The 13843-nt window shown below is 40.7% G+C and overlaps 1 protein-coding gene across 1 annotated transcript in view; it reads right to left on the reverse strand.

The window, feature by feature from the left end:
• LOC139757009 (uncharacterized) overlaps nt 1-13843 on the reverse strand; it is a 438069-nt gene that overhangs the window by 384319 nt on the left and 39907 nt on the right. The window contains 1 exon segment of the mRNA XM_071677374.1: nt 8703-8962. Within this exon segment, the coding sequence (XP_071533475.1) occupies nt 8703-8962 (260 nt within the window).

Below are 13843 nucleotides of genomic sequence, written 5' to 3' on the forward strand. Positions count from 1 at the left end.
GTGGCAAAGAAATCATTTTATAGACTAAACCCCAAATCTCCCCTTGATACCAAGAACTTTCTAGCTCACCCTTTTAATGATAATTCTAAATCACTTCCCAGGTTGCTTAACTACTTTATTGTAAATGTAGTCTTCAGGAATAACAATACCATAAAGAATATCTTCATCAACAACTCGCCAGAAAATTCTGTGGGCTGTATTCAAACAATACCTTGTAAAAGTTTCAATATTCTTATGATGGGCAGACTGGTAAGGATCTATATGCTAGCATATAAACCAGACAAGAATCAAATGTTTTCTTTAATCATGTAAAAAATTATGACCACTGTAATGACTGGAGTAATGCCAATTTACTTATCAGCTGCAACTGCTTTACCATGAAAAATATCAGTGAAACTTCTATTATTAAATACACAAAGAATTGTAATATTAACATTAGTGAAGGTCAATACAAATTGGATAGCTTTATTGTAGGCAAAATTTGTAAACAGTTCCCTTTCTTGGCCATATAATAAAAATTCTATGAAAGGAATGTTGCCAGACACAAACTCACCACCACTCATTCTTGTATCTCCCCTGACACTGTAATCATTACTTACAAAAAAAATGCACTTGGGAACTTACTGTGTTTCAATATATATTTATTTATTTGCTTTCTTGCTGTCTCCAACGTTAGCGAGATAGTGCAAGGAAACAGATGAAAGAATGGCCCAACCCACCCACATACACATGTATATACATACATGTCCACACACACAAATATACATACCTATACATCTCAACGTATATATATATATATATATATATATATATATATATATATATATATATATATTCCCTGGGTCAAGTCAATTGGGAGGTGAGTTTGAATGGAGAAAAACTGGAGGAAGTGAAGTGTTTTAGATATCTGGGAGTGGATCTGGCAGCGGATGGAACCATGGAAGCGGAAGTGGATCATAGGGTGGGGGAGGGGGCGAAAATTCTGGGGGCCTTGAAGAATGTGTAGAAGTCGAGAACATTATCTCGGAAAGCAAAAATGGGATGTTTGAAGGAATAGTGGTTCCAACAATGTTGTATGGTTGCGAGGCGTGGGCTATGGATAGAGTTGTGCGCAGGAGGATGGATGTGCTGGATATGAGATGTTTGAGGACAATATGTGGTGTGAGGTGGTTTGATCGAGTGAGTAACGTAAGGGTAAGAGAGATGTGTGGAAATAAAAAGAGCGTGGTTGAGAGAGCAGAAGAGGGTGTTTTGAAGTGGTTTGGGCACATGGAGAGAATGAGTGAGGAAAGATTCACCAAGAGGATATATGTGTCGGAGGTGGAGGGAATGAGGAGAAGAGGGAGACCAAATTGGAGGTGGAAAGATGGAGTGAAAAAGATTTTGTGTGATCGGGGCCTGAACATGCAGGAGGGTGAAAGGAGGGCAAGGAATAGAGTGAATTGGAGCGATGTGGTATACAGGGGTTGACGTGCTGTCAGTGGATTGAATCAAGGCATGTGAAGCGTCCGGGGTAAACCATGGAAAGCTGTGTAGGTATGTATATTTGTGTGTGTGGACGTGTGTATGTACATGTGTATGGGGGGGGTTGGGCCATTTCTTTCGTCTGTTTCCTTGCGCTACCTCGCAAACGCGGGAGACAGCGACAAAGTATAAAAAAAAAAAAAAAAAAAATATATATATGTGTGTGTGTGTGTGAAAGAAGAAAGTTAAGAGTAAATGTGAATAAGAGCAAGGTTATTAAGTACAGTAGGGTTGAGGGTATGTGAATAAGAGCAAGGTTATTAGGTACAGTAGGGTTGAGGGTCAAGTCAATTGGGAGGTAAGTTTGAATGGAGAAAAACTGGAGGAAGTAAAGTGTTTTAGATATCTGGGAGTGGATCTGGCAGCGGATGGAACCATGGAAGCAGAAGTGGATCATAGGGTGGGGGAGGGGGCGAAAATCCTAGGAGCCTTGAAGAATGTGTGGAAGTCGAGAACATTATCTTGGAAAGCAAAAATGGCTATGTTTGAAGGAATAGTGGTTCCAACAATTCTGTATGGTTGCGAGGCGTGGGCTATGGATAGAGTTGTACGCAGGAGGATGGATGTGCTGGAAATGAGATGTTTGAGGACAATGTGTGGTGTGAGGTGGTTTGATCGAGTAAGTAACGTAAGGGTAAGAGAGATGTGTGGAAATAAAAAGAGCGTGGTTGAGAGAGCAGAAGAGGGTATTTTGAAATGGTTTGGGCACATGGAGAGAATGAGTGAGGAAAGATTGACCAAGAGGATATATGTGTCGGAGGTGGAGGGAATGAGGAGAAGTGGGAAACCAAATTGGAGGTGGAAAGATGGAGTGAAAAAGATTTTGTGTGATCGGGGCCTGAACATGCAGGAGGGTGAAAGGAGGGCAAGGAATAGAGTGAATTGGATCGATGTGGTATACTGGGGTTGACGCGCTGTCAGTGGATTGAATCAGGGCATGTGAAGCGTCTGGGGTAAACCATGGAAAGCTGTGTAGGTATGTATATTTGCGTGTGTGGACATGTATGTATATACATGTGTATGGGGGTGGGTTGGGTCATTCCTTTCGTCTGTTTCCTTGCGCTACCTTGCAAACGCGGGAGACCGGCAAAAAAAAAAAAAAAAAAAATATACACACACACACACAGACATATACATATATACATAATTCATACTGTCTGCCTTTATTCATTCCCATCGCCACCCCACCACACATGAAATAACATCCCCCTCCCCCCTCATGTGTGCGAGGTCGCACTAGGAAAAGACAACAAAGGCCACATTCATTCACACTCAGTCTCTAGCTGTCATGTAATAATGCACCGAAACCACAGCTCCCTCTCCACATCCAAGCCCCACAGAACTTTCCATGGTTTACCCCAGATGCTTCACATGCTCTGCTTCTATCCAATGACAGCATGTTGACCCCAGTATAACACATCGTTCCAATTCACTCTATTTCTTGCACGCCTTTCACCCTCCTGCATGTTCAGGCCCCGATCACTCAAAATCTTTTTCACTCAATCTTTCCACCTCCAATTTGGTCTCCCACCTCTCCTCGTTCCCTCCACCTCTGACACATATATCCTCTTGGTCAATCTTTCCTCACTCATTCTCTCAAAGGGACCAAACCATTTCAAAACACCCTCTTCTCTCTCAACCACACTCTTTTTATTAACACACATCTCTCTTACCCTACTATTACTTACTCGATCAAACTACCTCACACCACATATTGTCCTCAAACATCTCATTTCCAGCACATCCACCCTCCTCTGCATATCTCTATCTATGGCCCACGCCTCGCAACCATATAACATTGTTGGAACCACTATTCCTTCAAACACTCATTTTTGCTTTCCGAGATAATGTTCTCAACTTCCACACATTCTTCAATGCTCCCAGAACGTTCGTCCTCTTCCCCATCCTATGATTCATTTCCGCTTCCATGGTTCCATTCACTGCCAGATCCACTCCCAGATATCTAAAACACTTCACTTCCTCCAGTTTTTCTCCATTCAAACTTACCTCTCAATTGACTTGTCCCTCAACCCTACTGTACCTAATAACCTTACTCTTATTCACATTTACTCTCAGCTTTCTTCTTTCACACACTTTACCAAACTCAGGCACCAGCTTCTGCAGTTTCTCACACGAATCAGCCACCAGCCCTGTATCATCAGCGAACAACTGACTCACTTCCCAAAGCTCTCTCATCAACAACAGACCGCATACTTGCCCCTCTTTCCAAAACCCTTGCATTCACCTCCCTAACAACCCCATCCATAAACAAATTAAACAACCATGGAAACATCACACACCCCTGCCACAAACCTACATTCACTGAGAACCAATCACTTTCCTCTCTTCCTACACGTACACATGCCTTACATCCTCAATAAAAACTTTTCACTGCTTCTAACAACTTGCCTCCCACACTATATATTCTTAATACCTTCCACAGAGCATATGCCTTCTCCAGATCCATAAATGCTACATGCAAATCCATTTGCTTTTCTAAGTATTTCTCACATACATTCTTCAAAGCAAACACCTGATCCACACATCCTCTACTACTTCTGAAACCACACTGCTCTTCCCCAATCTGATGCTCTGTACATGCCTTCACCTTCTCAATCAATACCCTCACATATAATTTACCAGGAATACTCAACAAACTTATACCTGTAATTTGAGCACTCACTTTTATCCCCTTCGCCTTTGTACAATGGCACTACGCAAGCATTCCACCAATCCTCAGGCACCTCAACATGAGTCATACATACATTAAATAACTTTACCAACCAGTTAACAATACTGTCACCCCCTTTTTTAATAAATTCCACCGCAATACAATCCAAACCCGCAGCCTTGCCAGCTTTCATCTTCCGCAAAGCTTTTACGACCTCTTCTCTGTTTACCAAATCATTCTCCCTAACCCTCTCACTTTGCACACCACCTCGACCAAAACACCCTATATCTGCCACTCTATCATCAAACACATTTAACAAACCTTCAAAATACTCACTCCATCTCCTTCTCACATCACCACTACTTGTTATCACCTCCCCATTAGCCCCCTTCACTGAGGTTCCCATTTGTTCTCTTGTCTTACGCACTTTATTTACCTCCTTCCAAAACATCTTTTTATTCTCCCTAAAATTTAATGATACTCTCTCACCCCAACTCTCATTTGCCCTCTTTTTCACCTCTTGCACCTTTCTCTTGACCTGCTGCCTCTTTCTTTTATACATCTCCTTCTCATTTGCATTATTTCCCTGCAAAAATCATCCAAATGCCTCTCTCTTCTCTTTCACTAATAATCTTACTTCTTCATCCCACCACTCACTACCCTTTCTAATCGGCCTACCTCACACACTTTCTCATGCTACAAGCATCTTTTGCACAAGCCATCACTGCTTCCCTAAATACATCCCATTCCTCCCCCATTCCACTTACCTCATGTGTTCTCGCCTTTTTCCATTCTGTACTCAGTCTCTCCCAATACTTCCTCACACAAGTCTCCTTCCCAAGCTCACTTACTCTCACCACTCTCTTCACCCCAACATTCTCTCTTCTTTTCTGAAAACCTCGACAAATCTTCACCTTCACCTCCACAAGATAATGATCAGACATCCCTCCACTTGCACCTCTCAGCACATTAACATCCAAAAGTCTCTTTCACGTGCCTATCAATTAACACATAATCCAATAACGCTCTCTGGCCATCTCTCCTACTTACATATGTATACTTATGTATATCTCTCTTTTTAAACCAGGTATTCCCAATCACCAGTCCTTTTTCAGCACATAAATTTACAAGCTCTTCACCATTTCCATTTACAACACTGAACACCCCACATACACCAATTATTCCCTCAACTGCCACATTACTCACCTTTGCATTCAAATCACCCATCACTACAACTCGGTCTCGTGCATCAAAACTACTAACACACTCACTCATCTGTTCCCAAAACACTTGCCTCACATGATCTTTCTTCTCATGCCCAGGTGCATATGCACCAATAATCACCCATCTCTCTCCATCCACTTTCACTTTTAGCCATATCAATCTAGAGTTAAATTTCTTACACTCTATCACATACTCCCACCACTCCTGTTTCAGGAGTAGTGCTACTCTTTCCCTTGCTCTTGTCCTCTCACTGACCCCTGACTTTACTCCCAAGACATTCCCAAACCACTCTTCCCCTTTACCCTTGAGCTTCCTTTCACTCAGAGCCAAAACATCCAGGTTCCTTTCCTCAAACATACTACCTATCTCTCCTTTTTTCTCTTCTTGGTTACATCCACACACATTTAAGACACCCAATCTGAGCCTTCAAGGAGGATGAGCACTCCCCGTGTGACTCCTTCTGTTTCCCCTTTTAGAAAGTTAAAATACAAGGAAGGGAGGGTTTCCAGCCCCCCCGCTCCCGTCCCCTTTAGTCACCTTTTACAACACATGACGAATGCTTGGGAAGTATTCTTTCTACCCTATCCCGAGATATATATACAGCGCTGGTGGCTGATTCGTGTGAGAAACTGCAGAAGCTGGTGACTGAGTTTGGTAAAGTGTGTGAAAGAAGAAAGTTAAGAGTAAATGTGAATAAGAGCAAGGTTATTAGATACAGTAGGGTTGAGGGTCAAGTCAATTGGGAGGTGAGTTTGAATGGAGAAAACTGGAGGAAGTGAAGTGTTTTAGATATCTGGGAGTGGATCTGGCAGTGGATGGAACCATGGAAGCGGAAGTGGATCATAGGGTGGGGGAGGGGGCGAAAATTCTGGGAGCCTTGAAGAATGTGTGGAAGTCGAGAACATTATCTCGGAAAGCAAAAATGGGTATGTTTGAAGGAATAGTGGTTCCAACAATGTTGTATGGTTGCGAGACGTGGGCTATGGATAGAGTGGTGCGCAGGAGGATGGATGTGCTGGAAATGAGATGTTTGAGGACAATGTGTGGTGTGAGGTGGTTTGATCGAGTGAGTAACGTAAGGGTAAGAGAGATGTGTGGAAATAAAAAGAGCATGGTTGAGAGAGCAGAAGAGGGTGTTTTGAAGTGGTTTGGGCACATGGAGAGAATGAGTGAGGAAAGATTGACCAAGAGGATATATGTGTCAGAGGTGGAGGGAACGAGGAGAAGAGGGAGACCAAATTGGAGGTGGAAAGATGGAGTGAAAAAGATTTTGTGTGATCGGGGCCTGAACATGCAGGAGGGTGAAAGGAGGGCAAGGAATAGAGTGAATTGGAGCGATGTGGTATACCGGGGTTGACGTGCTGTCAGTGGATTGAATCAAGGCATGTGAAGCGTCTGGGGTAAACCATGGAAAGATGTGTAGGTATGTATATTTGCGTGTGTGGACGTGTGTATATACATGTGTATGGGGGGGGGGGTTGGGCCATTTCTTTCGTCTGTTTCCTTGCGCTACCTCGCAAACGCGGGAGACAGCGACAAAGTATAATAAAAAAAAAAAATAATATATAATATATTGCAAATTTATTATACTTGATCACCCTTTCCGCATCAGCGAGGCAGTGCTAGGAAACAGATGAAGAATGGCCCATCCACTCATATAAAAAATTTTTTTAATACATATTCGCCATTTCCTGCGTTAGCGAGGTAACGTTAAGAACAAAGGACTGAGCCTAGGAGGGAATATCCTCACTTGGCTTCCTTCTCTGTTCCTTCTTTTGGAAAATTGGGGGGGAAGATTTCCAACCCCCTCCCCTTTTAGTCACCTTCTACGACACGCAGGGAAGTATTCTTTCTCCCTTATCCCCAGGGAATATATATATGAATCTTCAGAGTTGGTCTGATACATGGTTGATGAAGTTCTAACACCATATAGGAAGTAAAGATGACACACAGTGAAAGAAGGCCTCAGTTTACGTATAATGTAACATGTAACAAGTTACGCAAATCTCTGCAATATGGACTTCAAAGTCATCATTGCACAGAACCTATCACCAGAACATCACATGCAGAGAATTTTTAAATAGGCAAACTGTGTAATGATTAACATTAAAAATACATTATTGTACATGTTTAATAAGAAGTTCAAGAAGCTATTTACACATTAGACTATGCCTAATTCAAAATAAGCTTTTCAAGTCTGGTTACCTAACTTAAAAATACATAAAAAACTATCTAAGTCATACATTTGCTCACTATGAAAAGGAAACTTGATCATATTGACAAGCTTCTAAACTAATTTGACAATGCTAGCATCAAATAGTTCTTTAAAAAATGTAAAAAGATCAACAAGAGGTCACAGCATTTATTCATGTAAGAAATTTGTCAGAAAGGATGTAAATAATTACTTTTACAATATACAAGAGATGAATGGCAGCTACAGATATGAGAAAAAAACTGTGAAGGCTGACAGTATACAAAAACTTTAATAGTTGTATGATAGTAAAGAAACTTCAAAAGATGGGGTCTAACAAGTGTAAAACTCTTTCAGCATACTGTACAAATAAGTAATTACTTTAACAAATTCACCCTTCCTATATAAACACATACATAGAATACAAAACTATAGTGCACACTACTTCGACTTCTTTGGATGCCTCATCAAACTACAGGAGCCTAAGCTCTGGCAATGAGAAGACTCACACAGACATAGGCCTTATTTGAGCACAAAGAACTATAGGCCTTATTTGAGCACAAAGAACTAAGTTAGGCACTAAATACAGTAACAATGACCAATGCTCTGGTTTTGCCTGATCTTGCAAATCTTGAATTTTGACTAAATTATCTGCAAACTCCTTACTTTACTCTAGATCAATACCAGGAACTTTACCAACATTTTCTATAGTACTTTCATAAATATGTCCAAAGCATATGGATATAAAATCTAACTTCAAATCTGCCTACCCAAGTCTGATCCTTTGCATGAATAGCAGGCACACTGTTCACTGAATTACTCATCCTTCAAGTATATAAGGTAATGGGTATCAACTTAGGCTGGGTATTTGCCATACTACTATGTAAAGCTTAGCCTGCCAGAAACACAAAAAACTCAAGAGTAAACTTCAATCCCCCCTCACAAACACACACACACACACACATATACAGGAATCACCTCTGAACTCTGATACTTTACTGGCATGCCATGAATGTACAAGGTGAAATACTGTCATGACTTCTATACATACTGTGGGTAAGTAAAATAAGCTTGATCATAATGAATCCATACCTGTATAACTTGATGATGTGTATGCTGTGTTAACGTAGCATGTGTGTGTGTATGATGCTGAGAGTGTGGCACAGGAGGGGCAGCTGTCGCGTTGTGTTGATTGTGGGGCGGGGGCTGTGGTTGTGTGCGCAACTGTGGAGGCCCTTGTGGAGGCTGTGGGGCAGCAGATGGAGGTGGGTGGGGTGCAGGGTACTGGTTGAGTCTTAGCGACGTTCCAGTAGCCCCACCCGGCCCACCACTGAATCCACCCACATCACCACCTGTAAGATAAAAGCTTATGTAAGTTTTACTTAATAATTATATCAAATGAATGTTAAAATGCTTAATCATCATAAAGAATACAATATGTTCAATGAATACTAAGCCAACTCACCCAGACATTACTTTTTGTACACCAAAACTACATACAAGAACCACCTGGTGCACTGTACACAAACTCTCCTCTGACCATCTAACCATTGTGACTGCACTGCTCCTGACTTACTCAACACATGCAGTCACCACGAAAATATGAAATCTACAGGAAAGCACACTGGCCAGCATATACAGCACACAAAGAATCAAGTTCCAAAATATCAGCTTAGATAGATGATTTCCCTTGTCTTGACCGAGTAATCTCATATTTCAACAACAGTATTAAGCAAACCAACAAAAAACACATACTATAAGGTCAGAGAAAGCAGTATAAAGCCAAAGTCCTCATATTTATGATACAGACTCACAAAACAAAATAATCATACAAAAGCAAAACCATTCATTATCAACACAGGTTACAGAAAAATTAAAACTCTAAACACCACCATTAATGCAATTACTAAAGGCAAACATCAAAATGGTATTCCTTCTTTGATACAATGAACCACAAAACAACAACCAACTAACTAAGGCAAACAGTATCAAATATTCACACCTCCCATATCATCACAATCCCCACACATGAAACTACTAACCCAAAGCAGCAACATTCCTTTTCACAGGCAACACAAACATATTCATGGAATGCTAATTAAAACTTAGCCAAGTTAAACACAACCTTCAATATGACAATCATTCAAAACATACACAAAAATACGCTGACATGAATGCTTGTCTGCCCTTAACTCTTAACGGACACACACAACTCATAATCCTAAAAACTCTCATGCGACATGTAATTTTTTATCAACCTTTAACATAAAAATCACCCCTACAACTATTCTAACACAAAAGACAATGAACTGGAATGAATAGAAAAAAATCCATATAAAGCCTTCACTTTCAAAATTCTAATTTCTTCTTTTTTTATGTTGAAGGTTCCAGTCATGGGCAAAAGTCCACATTAAGGCCAGGCCTTAATTGAAATAGAGAATTTTGAAGCAGAAAAAGAAAAGACAAGGGGAAAATATTTATGAATTTTTAAGAAAGTGAAAGATCTGTCTTTTGAAATGTGTCAGGTAACAGTTATTAGGAAAGACAGAGAAGAGAGAGAGTTCCAAAGCTTCAACGTGTACGGAAAGAAGTAGGTATCAAAACAGCCCACCCTTGAGTTGCCGATGGCCATACAATAATCTTGTGATGCAGCAGCTTGCCGAGTATTGTGTGGTCTAGCTAGTGGTGGGGGCACATAAGCAGCCAGCTCTTAGGAGAAAAAACAGCAAAAACCAAAGTAATACCTATACAAGAGGGAAAGTGAACGAACATTTCAGCATATGGCAAGGGGGTCAAGTTTGGAGGTTAGCCTGAGACAGTTCATAAGGCGGACTGCTTTTGACTCGACTCTGTCAAGTCAGCATACAGAACTAGAACCACCCCAAATGTGTCAAGTTAGCATACAGAGTTAGAACCACCCCAAATGTAACAGCAGTACTCCATGTATGGATGAATCTATCCCTTGTATAGACAGAGCAATGGTTCAAAAGAGAAGTTTCGATATCTAAACGGGACACCCAGTTTCTTAGAAGCAGACTTAACTATTCCTGTCATGTGGGGTTTCCTGTCAAGTCAGCATACAGAACTAGAACCACCCCAAATGTGTCAAGTTAGCATACAGAGTTAGAACCACCCCAAATGTAACAGCAGTACTCCATGTATGGATGAATCTATCCCTTGTATAGACAGAGCAATGGTTCAAAAGAGAAGTTTCGATATCTAAACGGGACACCCAGTTTCTTAGAGGCACACTTAACTATTCCTGTCATGTGGGGTTTCCAAGAAAGACTGGATGCTACAGTAATACTAAGTATGTTTATTGAGTTAAGAGGTGGAATTACAGAACCGTCAAACGATAGACAAGAGTTGAGAGGAGTTTTTGATGGAAAGATGGACAGACATACGTGTCTTGGAGGCATTAAACTTAACAAGATTTTGTCTTACCCACTGAAATGTCCTGTCCAAGTCTGAGTTTACTGATGAAGCTGTATCAAGATGAGATGCAGATTGAGTGAGAGAAGGAGCAGAACAGAAGGATGAGGATGAATGCAGTGTTGAGTCATCAGCATACGAGTGCATTGGATTATTTAAGGAGGAGAGGAAATCGTTTGAAAAAGGAGGGAAAGTATAGGGGACAGGACAAGACCTTGAGGGACACCACTGTTGATGGAGAAAAGGGGGAGGCTCATCCATCAACAACCACTGAGATATATTGGCCACAGGGGAAGCTAGATATGGAGCAAAATGATGGAAGAAAACCAAAAGAGGGGAGCTTAGAGATAAGACCCCAATGCCATACCCTGTCAAAAGCCTTAGATATGTCAAGGGATGATGATCAGACATTAGTGAGATAGGAAAGAATATTATCAGTGGATCTTGCCTTACGGAAGCCATACTGGTAATCAGAAGACTATAATTTTTGAGGTGTTTAAGGATATGGGAGTTGAGGGTGGACTCAAAGACTTTGGAAATGGTAGATGTCAAAGCAATAGGACGATAGTTAGAGGGGTCACACCCTTCTTAGGGATGGGATGTTCCACTGCGTATTTCCAAGTAGGAAAAGTTTTGGTTTTTATCCAGAAAAGGAACAGACGAGCAAGCACAGGTGCAAGTTCAGAGGCACACTCTTTCAGTACACAGGGATGGATGCCATCAGGACCATAAGCCTTGCTTGTGTCCAGAGAAAGAAGTGCTTTTCAGACAGACCAAAATGAGATTATGGGTCGAGGCATAGGATTAGTATGAGGAGCATCAGGGGGTGGAGTCATCCAAGGTGGAGTTAAAGGAGAAAAGGGAACCAAAGAAAGTTGCTTTGTTAACTATAGTACCATCAGAACGGAAAAGTAGAGCGACAGAAGTTGCTGGAAATGCCCAAAGCTAAAGATCAGAAAGACCTTTCAGTGGTTTATGAGGAGAGCTTATTGCACTTCCTTTGAATAAAAGAATGCGTCGCCTCATGGATAACGTGCTTGTAGCGATGATGGGCACTGATAAAAGCTGAATGGGAGCCAGAAGAATGAGAGTTTTTCCAAGGCCGATATACCTGATCCCTTGTCTGAATGGCCTTAGAACAGGAATGGTTGAATGAAGAAATCGTCTTGAAGGAAGCAGGGATAGATGCTTCCATTCCCACAAGAATAACCTCTGCTATGCATTTGGTGGAGACAAAGCATCACCACATAAAGTGGAGTTTGTCTAAAGAAGGTATTCACCAAATCCTCTTCAATCTCTTCCTATGCAACCTCCCTTCACTGCCTGCAACCCATACAGGAAGTTCTTTCACGTGCAGATGACCATCAATAACATCACTGCACCCTGATATTACACAAGCATCAACAAATATCTGTTCACCCCTTGCCCTATTTTTCATCATTATCAAGAGCATTACCAATATCTTATAGAGTAGTCTGGTAATTACATCCCAGTTAAATACATACAAATCACGCAATAAGATTTCAAAACAGAACTGTTTCCAGTGGACGCCTGCAGATATCAACCATCATCAGACATGAGTCCACTCTGATCCTTCCTGGATGAGGAACCATTACCAATCACCAAAACTCGGACCACACTAAGAATAACATATGACACACACAACACTCACACTCAACACCAAGCACAATAGTGCAAAAGGACACAAAGTAAATGTGTTCATAACACTTACTATCAACAACTCTGAAAAAGAAAAATATTCACTCAGTACCCTCTACAACAATTCATCTACTCCATCCTACATTATGCTAAACCTGCCTATTCAGCCATCTTTTCAAGAAAACACAAAAGAAACTTTAAACCACACAAAACAGCGTACCCACAATAATCACTTGTTGTTTAGCACATTCTACACCTGCATAAAGAACTAAATATACTTTCAATGCAATCCTACCATAACATGCTCATCATCCAATCCTCTGCAATAGCACTAGACCTCTACCATCCAAATCCCTTCATAAACTAGAGCTAACTACTAAGAAAATGTAAAATACCCTTTCCTGCCCATACTTCAGCAGCATATACTTGTAAATCTCCATTTTCCAATTAAACACAAAATGGACAAAACATATTCACTTCATCAATCAACAAGGACTACAACCTCCTCTATCCCAGTCTGCATCAGACACTTACCAATCTAAAACTACATTCCCCAAACATAAACAAGTTATTTTTCATCAGTGATCTAAACATGACCCATTTTTCCAACACTGCAAACATTAATTCAATATATCACAGGACCCCTCATAACAAAGATACAGACACAATATCTGAGACAGAACATTACTCCTTCATCATACTGCACTCATCCCACACAGGAAAACACATCACAACAAAACACATATGATTTTCCAGTATCTGTATAACACTGTTTGCATTCTGGTTAATATTCTGACATCAGCAATCCGAACATCCACTGTGAAATACATAAATGGGATATTCTCAATTATGTTACAAAATATCCTGTAACTTTGTTACGAAGAACAAAATTCTCTAAATACAATGATATACAATTCAACCTGGTAAAACATTGTTTGTATGTGCTATGCTCATTTTGGCATGATGCTCCACAGTCAGGTGTATGAGGTAAGCCATAAGTACTGTCAGGCATGCATAGTGAGATGTGGGGTATTTTCTAAAGTGTTTTTTCCCCCAAACAAAAATAATCACTAAGGGTTTAATTGACATTACCTTGCAATTTGTAATAAAGTCCCAGTTTCAAAAATTATACCAAAATAAAG

The sequence above is a fragment of the Panulirus ornatus genome, chromosome 1, assembly GCF_036320965.1.
Source record: "Panulirus ornatus isolate Po-2019 chromosome 1, ASM3632096v1, whole genome shotgun sequence".
NCBI lineage: Eukaryota > Metazoa > Arthropoda > Malacostraca > Decapoda > Palinuridae > Panulirus > Panulirus ornatus.